A 17,973-nucleotide genomic window follows, 5' to 3' on the forward strand; every position below is an offset into this window, starting at 1 on the left:
ATATTGTTGTCTTTGGCACTAAAAATACAATCCAATGGATGTCATACTTGACAATTGATCTGTAATTTGTCTGGAAAATTGAGTACTATCTTCTTAAATCATAACATATAGCTCCAAAATTTGTCTTTTATTTACTTTATAGTTCAAGACCTGAACCTCTTTACACCAGCTGGCTTAACCTGTATTTAAGAGGTTTGACATGATAAGACCAAATCCACCATTGAGTTCAATCAAATCTCATTTCCACTGACCTGATCCATGATTCAAAAAAAATCTTTTTGTTATCATTTTCAAAATGTCAAAGACCGCTGAAGGTGTGCTTTTTATTAATTTATTTATTTTCCCAGGGGACACAAGCAAGTGTGAACGAGTCCTGCCTGAAGCCTGACGTGGCCTTGTAGAATGATTCTCTATTCATACTAAGAGTTTACCTCAGTGCCTGCTAGACTACACGTCCTTTTGTGAGAGGCACATTTTATTTTGCTTTGAATTAAACTGCGTAGCCACGGATTTCATCTGAATAACAAGAGAGCTGTCACTTTTACGTTAAAGCAGTCTAGGGACCCTAATGTAAACGTATAGGAGCACAAACACCATTGCAAGATGTCATATGGGATACCTTTCCACTAATGTGATATGTTAAAAGTCCAAACAGCACTAGTAATATAACCACATACACACACACTATAATAAACGCACTCATACCCATCTAGTTTTTTACTGGATACATTTTCATAGTTTCCAGCACTCACACCTCAAGTAGCATCCATAAAATAAAAAAAGTTTGTCTCTCAAACAAGTAGAGTTCACAACCCATGGTGTCCACTCAACGAGCTGACAAGGCTGTTTGTAAGTGGTGAGAAGACGAAGATTGTTCCTCTCAAGTGAGATACGGCGCCCTCACATCTACACTGGCGCAGCAAGTTGGAGACAAATTTACAGCAATCTATGTGTCCAACCTTGAAAATCTGGCACAGATGTTGCCGCTCAGTCATCGGGAATGGGAACGCAAGTGGCTTTTTTTTTGGGGCAAATATATAAGTTCCAAGGCTTCCTGCCATAGGTGAACAATTGCAATATTGGGACAGTATTTTTATGCTGTTTATTTAATAATATTTGCACTTTTTCCTCACTGTACTATTATTTAACTCAGCCATTACTATATTGTTCACTGTTCCTATAAATACTTCATATATAGAAGCCGCGATAGTCGATCTGCATAGTGGCGAGGTTCAATTGTAGTTTCCATAGGGTCAAAATCTCAACTTCACTACATTTTACATGCAGGAATTAGGATTTTACTAGATTATAACAAAAAAAATCAGCAGTGCCTCTCCTATTGTCTCGTATTATAATTGAAACATTGTTCTCACACATAAAAAAACACATGATTATGTTACCATCTGTCACTACGTCTTGTACACCCTCTGCAACAAATGTTCATTTTAGTTTGGACCAATCAGCAGCCAAAACTCCTGTTCTCATCCACCTTCTGTGATTCTTTAGCGGAAGTAATAAAGCACATTTGATGTCTGCATCAAAGAAGGATTGACTTAGTGGGAACAGGAAGTCTGTACGCGTGTATTGGAAACGCTAAGCAGCCGTGCAGGGTCTATAAATAGTAAAGGGGTTAACACACACACACACACACACACACACACACACACACACACACACACACACACACACACACACACACACACACACACACACACACACACACACACACGCACACATACACAGACAGAGTATTATATCTGAAAATCTGTTTCCGGATGAGGGTCACATAGCTTCCTCTCTTGGGTTGGAACACTGTCTGCTGATGATTTTGTTAGCAGCACTAGATGAACTAAATAATACACTCAGCACAGACCCTGTGGAGGATGCCAGATCAGATGATATTGCGCCAACATTAAAAGATCACAGTCACTTTTGAGTTGGAGACTCCAGATAATGAAATACTTACTAACCACGACATCATTGAACTACTTGTTCCACTGATCAGTAGAGAAGATTGACGTTGACTGACAAAGGTTTTCAGGGCGGCTAAATCCATATGATTTGACCCAAATAAAGGGATGGGTTGAAGGTGGTATGGATCTGGATTACTTTGTGCTTGGGTTAAGGCAAGGGGTTCCAAACCTTTTCCCCTGAGGGTCATTTTTAGAAATATCACAGGATGGAATGTCCAACTTAAAATCCTTGAGTTCCAGGACGAGGAAATGTAGTTTTTTTGTGTGCCTTATATAAAATCCATTGAATAGCCTTGAATCAAATGATGGCATTAATGAGGAAATATCATTTAATTGTGCAAAGAATCAATATCATATCATCATAAAAGGCCGTTATAGAGACTGAATTATGATCATTTACTGCCGGCCTCCCAGTTTGAATGAATTTATTATCTGTCACCATCAATGCTAGCCAATTAATCTTGTTTGTGGTTTAATCATTAATTATATTTTGAAAAAAAAATGATGAGGTTTGTCTGAACATTAGCCTCCAGCTGCTATATTGTGAATAGTGTTGCATATTCCGTTGATGTTTTGATTGCATTTTACTTTGAAAGTAGTCATAAAAATGTTGAAATTCAACATTTACAACCAAGATATATATATGAGATCTTTTTACTTTAGCAAGTTACTGGTGCAAGGCGACATGGCAAACTTTTTAGTACAAGTTGTGATATAGTTAACGCATGTTCTCAACTTAAAGGTGTGTTTTTTTGTTCTGTCTGACTCACTTCCTCTTCTTTCATAACAAGTTGGTGTCTCCTTTATAGCTTCTGGTGGTGGGTGGTGGGAGTGGAGTGTTAAGTGCAGTATTATCCCCAGATGGACTAATCCACACTGGGACATAGAAAAATTGAGCTGCAAGCTTTTTGGGGAGGGATTCAGTAAAAAAAAAAAAAGAAAAAGTGAGCTTTGTTGGACTCTAATTTGTATCGGGAGGAAATATTAATATTTTGAGGGGGTTTTAAGGGTATTGAGCCTTTAAAAATGGCAAGAGAGTCAATTTTTAAATATTGTAAGGCAATATTGTGTGTTAAGAAAATAGCAATAGTTTGTTTTTGGGTAAAAAAATCCAATTATTTTACTTTTTAGCATTTTCAACTAGTTTTATCAAAAAATAAACTTTTGCAACAATGTCAACTTTTATGGAGAATTCTTGTTTGATTATATTTGTGAGGTTTCATCATGCTTATAAAATCAATTTTATTTGGTATTTTTAGCCCAATTAGTTTTAACTATAATTGGAATAATTACGTAACTGCCTAACATGATGGCATGGCATGAAAGGGTTAATGATATGACTATTGCTCACAAAATATTTACATCTTAATTTCAAAGAGAAAACATATATAGAGCGTTTATACATCGCCTCCAGCCAGTGCAATCAAAATGGATTGAAATAGGATCACTTGTGTGTGTGTGTGTGTGTGTGTGTGTGTGTGTGTGTGTGTGTGTGTGTGTGTGTGTGTGTGTGTGTGTGTGTGTGTGTGTGTGTGGAAATTTGTGAGATTTCATCATGCTGGGGAAAAAATGTTCACTTTGAATTTCAACATGAAAATAAAAAGCGATTTGTCTCCCTTCCACACTTTGTTATGTTGAGAAGCAACGTCACTGATTGTGTCAGCTTTGTCTCCCTCATATCAATTTTTCCTCCATCTTCCATCCAAAAAAAAAGTGTGCCTTTCTCTAACAGGATTGTTATTCATAATAAATGTATTTTATGGCAAAAGAAGCGGGGGTACTTGCGTGCCTAATTTAAAACTAGCTGCTAGACAAAACTCAACTTGGGAACACGAAATTCGATTGGTGATGCACAATTTTTAGAGTCGTGGTACAGGCTGCAGGGGGTTAGTCACTGATAAACACACACACACAAAAAAACACACACACACACAAAGACAAAATCTTCCTAATGCCTCAGAGTGACTTCTTCTCCGGCTTTAATTATCAACTTAAAAGACTCAGCTGGACTGCGTTCTTGAAATTGTTTTTCACATTCTCTCCATCTAAGGGGCTCCATTGGGACTGGAGAATTTGAAAAGGAAGAATCTTTTTCTTCATAATGGAAAAAAAAAGAGTCCACTATTTTGTGTCAAGATAAAATTATAGTCAATGGAGCATGTACTTTGAACTAGATATGGATTTATCAGTTTTTAGAGTATTTTCAAACGTTAGGTGGTCAAAAATGCTCAAAATGCAGTAAATTTTGACTCAAAATTTAAACCACAAACTTCACATTTAAAATAAAATTCAAAATAACTTACCTTTACTCTTACCTTTGCCAAATGGCTTTTCAGTATTTGTACTTCTATGGTGCAAAAAAAGGCAAAAATGTGCTATATAGCACCCTGTGTTGTTTTGGAGTGGAATCTAAATGCTGCAAATTCTGTTAAAATAAAAAAAAACTATTGTATATTTACAAGTCACAGTTGGGAAGATTACTACATTGGAAAATTAATTCTTTAAATTGTTATCTTGTCAAAAATGTGATCGTTGTAAACCTGTTTTTTGTCAAAGTAATATAACTCATTGTATTTTGACGGATTACTTTTGTATTCATTTTAGTTGAAATGAATGCTACAGTAATGGCACATTTTCAAATTTAAATCAACCAATTAAAACGATTTATATGTGCTGGTTGGAAATGTGTTTATTGACAGCTGGCATTTGCAAACATCAGACTGCACATAAACTGCAAAAAAAAAAAAAAATCCCAAAATCAAAACATCACACACTTGCGATTTGAGTATCAGAGGCCACAGATTGGTATGAATTCAGAGTAGCATCATTTCATCTTTTTTTTAATTATTTTTTTTCATTTTTTTCTAACAAAGCAAACCCGCAGTTTTCACGACCCGCACTTGTGTTGTTCCTGCTGCCAGTTTGGTTGCTTTCTTTTTTAATATGAATGATACACAATTATTTCTTTGTTCATCTTCTTTAAAGATTGATGCACAGATTTGAAAAAAAAATACAATAAAAAAATAAAACGTAAAGGATGGCGCATTTGGCCTCAGGTGATTTTTTTTTCCACTTAAATTATTAATCTGGTTCTTTTTAACAAATGCAAATGCCAGAGTGAAAGGATACACTTAATAAAACACAAGCAAAGGTTTTCTTTTTTGCGCTCTTTTCAATAAAAAGGCCATTTGATAATGCATGACTTTACATTGAAGCATAAAAAAAAATCAATTCAACAATCCGTTATGACTTTTTTTTTTTTACAACATTCTGTGCTGTCCTGTGTGAAACGGTATCATAATACTACCCAGGAATATTTTTTATGGCAGCCAATGACAGCGATAAACGTACAATCCATCATGATTTGGGATTAATCCCGCCCCTTTTTTTGTCAAATTGGACAGGACATCCGTATATAGCCGCCAATGGCAGTCAATGTGTAAGGATGTTCTGAAAAAACAAAATAAAAACACATTACATAAATAAAAACTAAATAAACAAGTGATCTCGACAGGGAAGTTAACAAATTTATCCAAATTTGATCTTTTTATGTGAAGAGTGGAACCCTGCATTTGCAAATTGAATTCACACAGAAGTAGAATTGGTTTAAAATTAAAATAGATATTTATCCGGGAGACTATTTCATTCAATTTCAGTTTTCCAAATGTAAAGGCTTAATTATAATGAAAATATATAATTCAGAGTTTAATTACATTTAAGCACAGTACTGCATGATGGGAAAAAAATGCCGGTTTGGCCCCCTCGGGGTCAATCCCCCCCGCTGTCGTTGTGTCGGCCGGCGTCCACCACCGCCGCCGGGTTTTATTGGGTTCTGGGCAGCTGTCCGTTCTCAACCTGAGCTGTTTGGGATATGGCAGCTGCTCAAGGGGCGGAGAGGTATTAAGCCTAGATTTACAAGAATGAAAATGTCCGCCCTGGCCGCTAATCTGTGGTATTTGAACACGCAAGACATTCACTTACGTAATGTTCACATTCATTTTGGAGCCAGCGCACACACCGCTGACGAAAAAAAAAAAGAAGGCATGCATGCACTGTCTTTCCCAAACGTTCACCCTCGCTCGGGCTCATGCATAAAATATCGAGGCGATGAGCGGCGGCGCAACGCGAGCTCCGCCGTCATAACGACGTGAACTCTTCAACAACTTCTTCTCATCGGCTGGTTCTTCAAAGCGTTTGGCGTTCCGCTGTCGAAATCCGGAATCATGTTCCGCAACACATGAAAGACGGCTGTCGTGCACGCTGCGGCGTTGTCGATGGGAGGAAAGCGTGGAGAAAGAAAGAAAAACTAGATTTTTGCGCAGAGTTGGCGAATGGAAAAAGAGGCAACACACAAGGCCCGGTTTACAAGGATCTCAAATTGTGTGTTCATGCGAACACTTTAAGCTACTAGAATTTAAATCGCTAATTCATTGGCTGATTTTGACGATGATAGACGAACCATAACAGTTTTCACTTTTGACGCAGTGTGACATATCACGAGTTTAAACCGATTGGTCCTGTTCTGCTTTAATCTAATTTCTTAAATTGACTCACTTTAACGTGATTACTTGAATAATTGGGTAAGAAAATGAAATTGCTAATTACTCCTGTAAATGTACGTTAAGGTACAATTGTAAAAGGTTATGTCAGAGGAAAAACAACTTAAAGCTGTAAAATCAGGGTTAGAAATTGTGACTCTGAACTAGTTTTAATCCAGATCCAAACCCCATTTTAACATATGAACTAAAACTAAACTAAAACTAAAAAGTTTCATCTCATCTCTTATAAAGTTTCTTAGAATCAAACCTCAATTTGTAATATCACCAAAAATTGTTTCAATCCAGATCCAAACCCGATTTTAACATAGGTACTAACATGTCCGTGAACTAAAACTAAAAGGTTTCATCTCATCTCTGACAAAAGTTTCTTCAAATCAAACCTCAATTTATATCCAATTATTGACGTCTATCACCAACATTATCAGCCAATGAACTACATGATTTGAATTAGAATCCAAGACGATCATAAAGCAGGCCTCAAATGTCGCCAACGTCATATCTTCCCCTCACGGTCACGAGCGTGACATCTTCTCCACGATGAAAACTGGACGGATGCACGTTGAAGCCAACACATGTGAATGTTGGAGCGATCGCACCGTATCGGTACGCCGATCCTCCTTTGCTTTTTGGGCAATGAACAAGGATACTTGGCTTTCTCCAATGCAACCAGGCCCTCAACGTTAGGAATCAAAGGCGCGGTCCTCACAAATCTCCAGAGAAGCTTTGGTGGCCCCACCAAACACTTCCACGTTGGCGTCGATCCAAGGGACCACGTTGCCGGGCATGTACGCCGAGCAGTTGGCCAATCCCACGATGTCCACCGGCCTCAATACTCGGTCCCACATGTTGAATTGGCTCAGCTCACCCACGAAGGCCTGGGTGGCGTCAAAACGACCTCCGACAATGTCCTTGGTGGGAGCAGAGGATTACATTTTAGCTTCAAATTTTGGGGGAAAATAGATCCTCCCTTCTCTAGTAACTATTTTGATACATATTGATAAGTAATGAACGTTCAGAAGTTTAAAATAGCTCAGTTTCCTTATTTATGGTCATTTTTTTTCATTTCATAGTTGCTTTTTAAAAAGATTTGGCATTATCACAGTAACAGAACTTCCCATTTCCAATGGATTGGTCTTGTTGATTCTTTCCTGCAAAATTGTAATAATGCACATTAAGAAATGCATATTCTTTTGAATATGCCTACATTGGAGAAACTGGCATTGTTCATTTTTGAAAAGTCATTGAAATGATAAATCACCCTGTGCTTTTTCCTGCTTTTCATTTGACTGGCCTTCATCATTGAACTCCTGAAAATGAATCACAATCAGCGCAAGCGTATCCCTTTCCAATGCGCTCTAAAGCCAAACATAATCCAATATGGATGAATGTTCCACTGAAGATTATTAAAGCAAATTAGTCATCGAGCTTCCACACTAATGAAATGACATAATACTCCATCTCTGCACGAGATGAATGCAGCAATACTTAAAAGAAACAGCATAGATCCCTTTTTCATGGCAGGCCTCGGGCAGTAAATCCAGGAGGAAAATGCCTGCCGGGATCTTACATCCACACATTCCACACTCGTGTCTTTTACGACCAGAGCTTCTCTCACGCTCTCACCTGCTCTTGACCCAGAATGATCACCCCGCCGGATTTAATTGGGTGCCATGGGGCCAGGTTATCCCCAGTGCCGAGTCTCTCGCCATCCTGATAGGCCTCCCAGAATCCGTCTCTGGTCGTCCAGGTGACGCAAATGTGGTGCCAGCGCCCGTCGCTTACCGAAAGTGGGAGCTGGGCAACCTGGACACCAGAGAAAGGGGGGGAAAAGAAAGAAAGGACATTTAATTGGCGTCCCGGACTAACAAGGATGCCTATTAAAAAGTGGTGGTGGTGGTGGTGGTTGGGGGAGGCTTCAAAAGACAAGCAAGTCTCTAGATAAGCCAGAGGTATAAAATATACATTACCCAGGTGACTTGTTGCAAAGTAGCTTGAAAGCAGACAACCTGCCAGCAGCAAAATTGTATCCTCATGTTTTTTTTTTTGTTGCAAATATATAGCTTTGTGACATTGTGGTCCATGGAGGATAACGCAACACTGCACCTGATCTCATTATTGGCATTTATTGAGAATTCCAGGAATTTCATGAGTACATGACGTCCTCGTGTGTAATACACACTCCTCAAATCACTCTTTAAAAACACTCTGTGAAGCATGAGTTCTAACCACTTGACCACCATGCCGCGAGTGTACATAGTTTTGTACTAAATTGCTCACTATGGGACCAAAAACATTAGAATTGTTGGGTAATCGTGATACTTTCAGAGGTTGGAGTTCGTATGAGTCGATATTGATAAAAAGATTGATGGCTGATGTTGGACATTAACATTAACCTTATTGCTCATACAACACGCATACCAAAACTAAAATTATTACATAAAACATCATATATTGGAATAAAACTACCTTTTTATGTTCACTGTATCATATATATTTACAATGAAAACGCATTGGAAAATGTGTATTGTTTTTGCAAGGCTAACGCACGTTGTCTAATTGGTTGCTATCGATGGGGATCAAACCAGATTTCCTCTATAAAATAAATCTACATTCATTGGCCACAAAATAATTTTGTCACATTACGAAACTAAAGAAACTATCTTCCTACTCCAGTAAAAGCTTCTGTAACTATATACTATATATAGTACCAACTTCATTTGCAGTGGTAGACGCCCAATCCATTCAGACTATATAAATAAAAGGATTACAGATAGATAACCCCATTTTATACAGATTGCACTTTCAGGTTAGAGTAAATTGACAAAGCTTCCGCTCCCATCTCGCCCGCTCCGGTCGGTCATGACGGGTGTAGTATTTGCGACAGCGGTATTATAGTACGAGACGAAGTGAAGCCATCCCAGATTAAAGCCTTGGCAGTTCCACCCACTGGTTAAATGAGGCCGCAGTGCACATCCAGTATTCCACTGATGTTTCCCCACAAAAACAAAACAAACCACAAGCGATTGGGACAGCTTGTGTATGTATATTCTACAAAGAGTCCACCGTAAAAGTGTCTTGCTGCTTTCCATGTAAAACAAATCAGCTGATTGTACAGTTGAAGCCATCAAAACCCAGTTGAGCCTATTCACACATGACCACAGTGGTTGTGTTCATCTTTCTGATCTGTCACATCTTCTACTTCTTCATCTTTTTTCAATGTTTTGACACTTTCATCCGCACCAAAGCTCTGCAAGCCTCCAGTCTAGTTTTCATATTTGCCAGCCTTCCTCCCGCCATCTTCCTCTCATCTGTCTGACTTGACTGCATGTATAATGCATGACCAAGGGAAAGCTGTGGGGAGACCTGACTGTGGCTTAGCAACCCCCCCAATGAAATCAAAATAAGTTTATGATAGCCTATGTCATGATAGCGATATGTTTCGTACTAATACATTTCAATTATCTGATGGAATATGACAGTGAGGGGAAAATTGGTTTGCATTAGAATTGACCCTGCACTTCCCAGTATGCATGTCAAATTAATCATTTTTAATAGTTATTGTATTGCTTTTGTCAGGGGCTATTTATTTTCCCAAGCAGTTGTAGTAGTAATCACTGCATGTTTACCTCACTGATAACAGATTAATTTTCATTAAGTGTGTTGAATTTATGCATCGGTGTGTAATCATATGAGCAATTTGTTGATTCAAAGGTATTTATTTATAGCCCATTCTATGCGATTGGAGTAAGAGGTATGATGATTTATTAATAAAATTTTAAAAAAAACCTGCAGACTATCATGTACTGTAATCTATCATCTACCAAAAGAAATATTTATTCATTAATTTTTGCATACTGCTTATCCTCACAAGGGTTGCAGGGGTGCTGGAGCCTAACTCAGCCAACAGTGGGCAGTTTGTAGGATAAAAACTTGAAGTTTGGTCAAAATCACCTGTATAGTAACAAAAGAAAAAAAACAATGGAAACTTTTTTCCTATCATCCTTCATTTGTAAAATTTAGCTTTCACTTAGACAAAAAAGATGCTCTGTAGGGCGTAAAAAATGAGTTTAAAAATTGATTTGAAACAACGACAGCTTTAGTTACTTGAACATAATTCCACCGGTTATGTATGCAACTGTAGCTGCACTATCAGCATTTGCAGGAAGCAAACACAAGCAAAGAGGCCCTTAAATGAGCACATTAATTCCCTAATGAATTACTGTTATTGTAGAACCAAGGCGCTATGTGGGTCAGTCCTATTAAATGTTTATAAGATGCTAATTTAATAATCGCAGCTGAAGGTCAGAGAATCTCCTTTTATCACTGTTGCGCTCAAAGGTACGCACAGTAGTATACGGCATGAACGCACGCATGCTTTTAATGAGCGTTGCTGCAGCCAATGGCATCATCGCACCCAGAGGGGTTCGAACATGGGAATCAGTCCTTCCGAGCAGAAAACAACATGACGCACTCACCTTATCGTTAACCAGTAGTTCGATGGGGTTGTTGCCCCATTCGATCAGCACGATTTCATTAGCCTGGCCCGGCACGCCGTACGAGAAGGGGGTGCCGATGCCGGGACTGGCGCTGGACTTGAGCCACATGCACACGGTGAAGGCGTACATTTCGGGCAGGGTCTTCTTAATGCGGCCGTACAGGTAGTTGGTACGCAGGGATAGGGATACCTTGAAATCCTCGGGAGACTTGAAGGCGTTGTTGTCTGAGGACACAGCAAAAATAAGGAATAAGTGGGAGATTTATGGTGGGGAAAGATTTTAGGAGGATTTCAGTGATGGGTCAGGATGAATTTAATTGAATGTGTTGGAAATGCAGCCTGTTAGGTTAGGAAAAAATATGATGGATATTTTAGTGGGAATAAAACTCTCTTTGAAAAGTTTATACTGGAAAAAATGCTTGTCATGTGCAATGTGATGACAATACAAGTTTATACGGGCCATTTTTTTGTATTCATCCACTTCAAATTACTTTGACGAATCACTAAATCAAGCCCCGGAAGGTGTACGTTGCGGGTTATAACATATGATTCTCAGGTTATGATATTTTTTTTTTTGGGTGGAGATTTATGGCTCTCAGCCAATGCAACTTTTGATATTATTCCAAATAATGAACTTAGCTTGCGCTTTCATATCACACCAGGAGCTGCTACTCCATCTTCCGTCATTGCATCTAGGAGGAGCCCATACCAAGGATACGTATATGAAAAATTCTACATTTATGAATATGTTAATGCTCCGTTTAAATAGAGGTTATCTCAGAAACTTTTGCCAAAGGCAAAAAAGGCAAGCAGGTTCATTCAAAGTATAAAATGTGAAAGCAAACGTTGTTTTGGCCAAGTAAGGATAGCCACGCCCATAATCTTGCTACTGACGCACCTACACATAGAAGTATATTTATATTTATTTCCATATTTCTTTCTTTTTTATCTGTATCGTATCACTAGGACTTACTTTTCTCCAGTTCTGTGATCCTCTCCAGGAGGGAATTGAGCACATTCTCAGTGCGTTGGCGGTGGGCCGCCGTTTCATTGTAAAGCTGGCTTTTCTCTTCCTCCAACTCAGCCACCTTTCGCAGGAGCTGCGTCTCCAGCACCCCCAGACGCTGGCCCAGGAGCTCCCGAAACTGTGGTGGCAAAGGAGTCAGAGCCGAAGCGGAACTTCCGGCTGACGCGTTTGCGTTGGAGATTTGCAAACTCTGTTGCTGAAAGGCACAGTGGGAAAAAAAACAACCATTAAAAATTCATCATAATGACAAATTAATAATTTTTAAAGAAAATTAAATGTTGGGCTTCTACTATTACTTGATTAATCAGCAACTGGTTGTTTATGACAGCTAGATTGTTTGTCTATTTATTGCTTAGAGACATTGTTCACCTCAAAATGGCCTAAATCATCTTTTGTAAAATTAATTTATCTCCCTTTATGGTATATTTGTCTATATATATATATATATATATATATATGTAGAGAGAGATAATGGGGAAAATAGTTCACAATATAATGACTTTATTTACAAAATAAACAAAAATGAAAATTTAGTCAGTCAAAATTCAATGTTATCATTTAAAATTTTTCAGAAATATTTTGTGAAGTCCTCTAAAAAAACTTTTTAATTAATCAAAATGAATAATTTCCAAATATCTGTATGTACAAAAATATATATATATATATCTTTTTCCAACAGTTCTCATTGTCAAGTTTTTGCTTCTAATGCACTTTTTCAGCTAAAATGCCAATTCCAGAGTAAGAAACACGATTTAAATATGATCCAATTAGTAAATTAATCACAAAAATACTCAGTATTTAAACTAATCGATAGTGGTTTCCCTAAACGAGTGACAGACCACTCACTCACTTTCTCAACCAATCACAACGAACTGAATATCCAAAAAAAACAACAACAAGAAAATGCTTGTGTGACGTGCTTGACCCAGACTTCACACCAATTATAATCCGCAGATAAATGTTAGAAAATAGAACAAAACCTAGCTTACTGGTGGCGCACTCTCTTATACAAATAGACATTTTACCCTCTGTAAAGGGCGCTAATCCTTCCCATCTGTCACTGAGTTTGATTAATATTTGCTGACACAATGCCACCATCTGACTGGCATCAAATTTGCCTCGTTTCTGTAGCTATTCAACCTTTAATGAGTGGGACCAGGTGTTGCTACTAGGCGGGGCATCGTGTCCCATTGCCATAATCATAATTATCCTCATAGGCATATGCACAACTATTCATTAAGTTAATCTAATGTGGGTGAATATAGGAAAATGTTTTTATTCAGAACACGTGCTAGACAGGCTCTTGTTTGTTCAATATTTTGATTTGTTCATTGCTGTCTGCCACAAATGATTATTTTAAGTTGATAAATCTGCAATTATTTTTTCAATGAGTCAACGAATTTGCTAATCAATATTATTCATGTTATGTTTACACTTTAGTCGGAAATGCACAAATGAACTAAAAACAGAGGAATGTTCAACTATGAAAGTTTTTAAAGTTGTTTGGGTTCATTACAAAGATAATCATTTGTTTTTTTTTCTCCTGATTTTGTTTTTTTCCCTTTAAAAGCAAAATGACAGATTTTTTACAGTTTTTTTTCTCGTTTTTATTTTAATTTCAATAAATAAAGTATGAATGATTCCATTATAAATAACATTATTCACATTATTATAGTAGTATATTATCATATTTAGATTTGACTTCCTTTTTATTTAAAAATGTGATCATAAATGAATTAAAAAGTAGGATGTATTCTTATAAAGAGGCTAAAGAAAAGCATTTGGACATTTTTTTGCTCTACAACGTTGCTAACAGAAAATTACCGATCAATTTGACCATTGATTTGTTGTGACAGCACTAACTGTGATAGTTTGTCATATGCTCCACGTTTATATCCCTCATAATGAGCCCCCTAATCTTTCCAACATGTTGCTATCTTATTACAAAGCGTCCCAAGGCCAAGTTCTCTTCATTTGTTTCTTCAAGACAAAAGCTGTTTTGATTCCCGTTGTCTGAATGAAGAAGCAACACGCCATCACCAAGAGCTCGCATCGTCTAACTTGACTGTGACACCTCACTCTTGCCGCATTTGATTTTCCAATTTCCACTGCAAGTAAAGGAGCTTCGATTTGGTGAGACGAGCCTCAGGTTACCAACGCCCTCCCAGATTTAATCATTAAATCAAGGAGATAGTAATATAAATCGATAGACGTCTCACTGTAACGTTTCCTCGCGTGTATTAAGACTCAATCTGGGCTTCAAACCTTCCAATCAAGCAAAGATGAAACAGGAATAGGGAGAAAAAAAAGAAGAGATTGATGTTTCCATGTCGCAGCGTATGGAGCACTGAATTTAATCGAGCGGTATTGAGAATGCGAATAGTCAAGAGTAGCAGATGGCAAACAAAAATACTACTCCATATCAGATAAAGGCTGATGTTTTTTCCACCTTGTTAAGCGCTTGACTTTTGGTTGACCTGTTAGCAGCAGGGGGCCACCTCTAATACCCGCTGTATGATATGAATGGACCGTGAAAAAGATGAACGAGGAATGTGGAAAGCAGTTACGAGAAGTTGATTTCAAAACGATTGATGCAAAATGAAAGACTGAAAAGTGGAATTAAATTGGTTGGAGGCTCCAGTTGGTGCGTTGAACTTTAATGAAACGACTTCCCTATAATGACCATGTTTTATAGTATGACTCATTGGCTGCCATTGATGGTGAAAGAGAGCCAATCCATCAGAAATGTCAAATGGATGGGAGGGATGTCTACAACCAATTACTGGCTGTTGTAAATATACAAATCGTATTACATACCACAATAAATTCTCTATGAATACTTAAGCATTGCAACACCATTCATCTATTCTAACATGCAAGTATACTCCACTTGTGTGATCATTTCTAATGTGCATTTTACATTGTAGTGTCTTAAAATTCCCAGTATAATATGAAAACTGGTGGTTGAGTGGTTAGCACCTCTGTCTCGCAGTTCTGAGAACAAGGGTTCAATTCCTGGCTTTATGTGTGGAGTTTGCAAGTCCTCTCCAAGCATGCTTGGGTTTTCTCCAGGCACTCTGTTTTCCTCCAATATTACAACAACATGCAAGTAAATGTACTAAACTTCTTGCCTTACGATTGGTTGATGGCCTGCTAATGATCATGGTGACAATGGTTGGGAAGATGAATGAATATGAAAAGAAATTTCAGTTTTGAAACCATACTTTTAAACTTTTCAAGGCTTAAAAGAGTGTGTCTGCCTCACAGCTCTGGGATCCTGGGTTCAAATCCAGGTCACGTCCACCTGTGTGAAGTTTTCATGTTGTCCCCGGGCAACCCAAATTCCAAAAAACATGCATGGTAGGTTTATTGGACACTCTAAATTTCCCCTAAATTGGTATGGGTAGGAGTGTGCATTGTTGTCCGTCTCCTGGTTAATGTGATAAATCTCAGGAGAAATAAAATGACCTGAACCTCCAAGGTTTTGTTTGCTGATTCCAGAAGTAGCAGCATAGGACAATTAAAACTTAAAACAAGCAGCGTTTGCATTTGAAATTCATCGCAAGCGTGATATAACTTAATAATTTCCTTATTTTTGTGTTGTGTCCATGCTCTTGTCCACCCCACTTTATGACCTCACAATTTAGCACCATATCCCAATTAACTTGAATTGAATGCTTTTACTGTCCTTCTACAAATGAGATTTAAAGTTTTCACCACGTAGTGGACAAATAACCACAATAAACAGACTAATAAATCATCAATACATTTGAAAAAAAGTATTCATTTGAAATTCATGACAAACCTAATATAATAACATCATATTTTTCCCCTTTTACTTGCATGCCCATGACCATCTTCTCACCTCCAAGCTCTCCAAGCGCCCTTTCAGGCTTTGCATGGTCTTGCCCAGCTGGTTGATCGTCTCACCGGGGTCCCGGGGCAGGTCCCCCATAGTGTTCTTGCCATTGTCCTTCCTCCGGGAGCCGTGCCCCCGCGACTTCCCCGGGGGAACCGAGTCTTCGGCTGCTGCCTCGCAGCGAGCCAGCTTGGAGTTGAGCTCCTTGATGGTCCCCTGTTGCCTGACGATGGTCTCTTTCTGCTGCAGCAGGCTCTCCCGGAGTTGGATGATGGTGTTTCGCAGCGCGTCTTCAACGGGGACGCTCGCCTGCAAGCGGCTGCCGCTCGGAGCGTCGCTGCATCCGGGCTCAGCACCGGGTGGGATGGCGTTGCAGACGAAGCGGCGAGTCGTCACTGACGCCGGGGCGTCCTGGCTCAGAAGCGGACTGAGCAGGTAGAAGAACAACGGCAAGACTTCGGACAGCATTCTCCTATTCCCAAAAGCCAGATCGTTGGAAAACTAAAACAAAAACTCAAAGCAATCCAGTTTAAAGCAACTTTTTTTCACCCATGGAAGTCTTTGCATCCCATATAAACTTGTCCATCCAAATGAAAACCTAGTTGTATCAGAGAAGAAGAAGAAAAATCACTCCGTGTTCATCCTTTAAGTGGAAAAGTAGATACTTTCCTCCCCGGTACCCCCGCCCCCCCAAAAAAGAGGTTCCAAAATGTGGGTGAGACTTCGCCAGTGTCTGTCTGCTCCGGTTTCACCGAGCTTGTGAACGAACAAGCAAACGGTCGGATTATGATGATGAGGACGCTGACGTTGACGATGATGGTGATGATGATGATGATGGTGATGATGATGGTGATGATGATGGTGGTGGGAGGTGTGCACCATCGTCTAGTTTCTCATTGGATTCCAGCCATTTGCCCTCACTTGCTTCCATTCAAACGTCAATGCGGAGAAAAACACCAAATCAGAATGATCTATTCCGATATGATATATCTGTCCGTCATATCCAACAATTGATGAACTATAAATGGTAATGATACCAGTGGTGGAAACATCGAAGTCATTTTCTGAAGCACTTTATACTCATTAGGGTCGTGGAGGGGTGCTGGAGCCAATCCTAGCTGCCTTCAGGCACGAGGCGGGGGATCACAGGGCACTAGGACAAAGAAAACCATTCACGTTCACACTCATGCCTACATAGGGGCAATTTAGAGTGTCCAATCAGCCTATCATGAAATTCTTTCAAATGTGGGAGGAAACCAAAGTACCCAGAGAAAAGCCACACACACCCGGGACAACCAGCAAACTCCACACTGGTGGATCAACCTGGATTTGAAAACAGGACCCCTCACTGTGAGGCTACTCATCCACCGGGCCGGCCCATTAAAGTCATGTTCTGGTCAAATCTACTCTTTTTCTCCACAAGTTTTTATATATTGATTAATTTTTCTGAACCGCTAATTCTCACAATGATTGTAGGGGGTGCTTGAGCCTATCCCAGGGAACTACGGGCACTGCAGGCACGGAAAACTTTGAATTGGTGGCCAGCCAATTGCAAGGCACAAGGAGACAAAGTACCATCAATCATATCTAGGGAGAAAGAAATCCACCTTGGATCAAACCATCAACCCCAGAACTGTGGGGACGATGCACTAACCACTCAACTACCAGGCTGCCTCTTCATATATTAAAAGGCAAATAAATTAAAATTACAACAAAAAAATGAGTGAGTTGTGTTCTAATAGAATAATGGACATTGTATGAATACTGCTGAAGCAAATCAAATGTTAATTCTGATTAAAATAAAGATTATGGAATCATTTAAACACTAAAGCAAAGAGTCAAGTTTAGTTCATTCCAGTTTGTGCCTTTCTTGTGTCTCCTCCTTGAGATGACCTATTGATTTCACCTGGGGTTGCTTGGCTGCCTTCCAATCAACCACTCCAAACCCCCCACCTGGGTCTCATAGTCAGTCTCATTACTAACATGTCTTTGTATTGACACCATGACAGTGTTTTCCTTCTACAATGTCTGTTAGTATTATTATCAAAGTTAGATGTATT

General features: G+C 38.9%; 1 protein-coding gene across 1 annotated transcript; it reads right to left on the reverse strand.

Moving 5' to 3' along the window:
• Positions 1-6,462: 6,462 nt before the first annotated feature.
• Positions 6,463-16,684, reverse strand: nptx2a (neuronal pentraxin 2a). The gene is made up of 5 exons (XM_077735159.1): positions 15,920-16,684; positions 12,001-12,250; positions 11,008-11,252; positions 8,156-8,335; positions 6,463-7,440 (listed from the first exon to the last, which is right to left on the reverse strand). The coding sequence occupies exons 1-5, from the start codon at positions 16,379-16,381 to the stop codon at positions 7,213-7,215; spliced, it is 1,365 nt and encodes a 454-aa protein (XP_077591285.1). The 5' UTR covers positions 16,382-16,684; the 3' UTR covers positions 6,463-7,212.
• Positions 16,685-17,973: the final 1,289 nt, after the last annotated feature.

This window comes from Stigmatopora nigra, chromosome 15 (assembly GCF_051989575.1).
Source record: "Stigmatopora nigra isolate UIUO_SnigA chromosome 15, RoL_Snig_1.1, whole genome shotgun sequence".
NCBI classification, from domain to species: domain Eukaryota; kingdom Metazoa; phylum Chordata; class Actinopteri; order Syngnathiformes; family Syngnathidae; genus Stigmatopora; species Stigmatopora nigra.

Coding starts and splice junctions, on each gene's coding strand:
- nptx2a (XM_077735159.1), bottom strand. CDS start 16,381: ATGCTGTCCGAAGTCTTGCCGTTGTTCTTCTACCTGCTCAGTCCGCTT. Junction 11,253..12,000: donor GATCACAGAACTGGAGAAAA/GTAAGTCCTAGT, acceptor CTGTGTCCTCAG/ACAACAACGCCTTCAAGTCT. Junction 8,336..11,007: donor AACTACTGGTTAACGATAAG/GTGAGTGCGTCA, acceptor TCTGGTGTCCAG/GTTGCCCAGCTCCCACTTTC.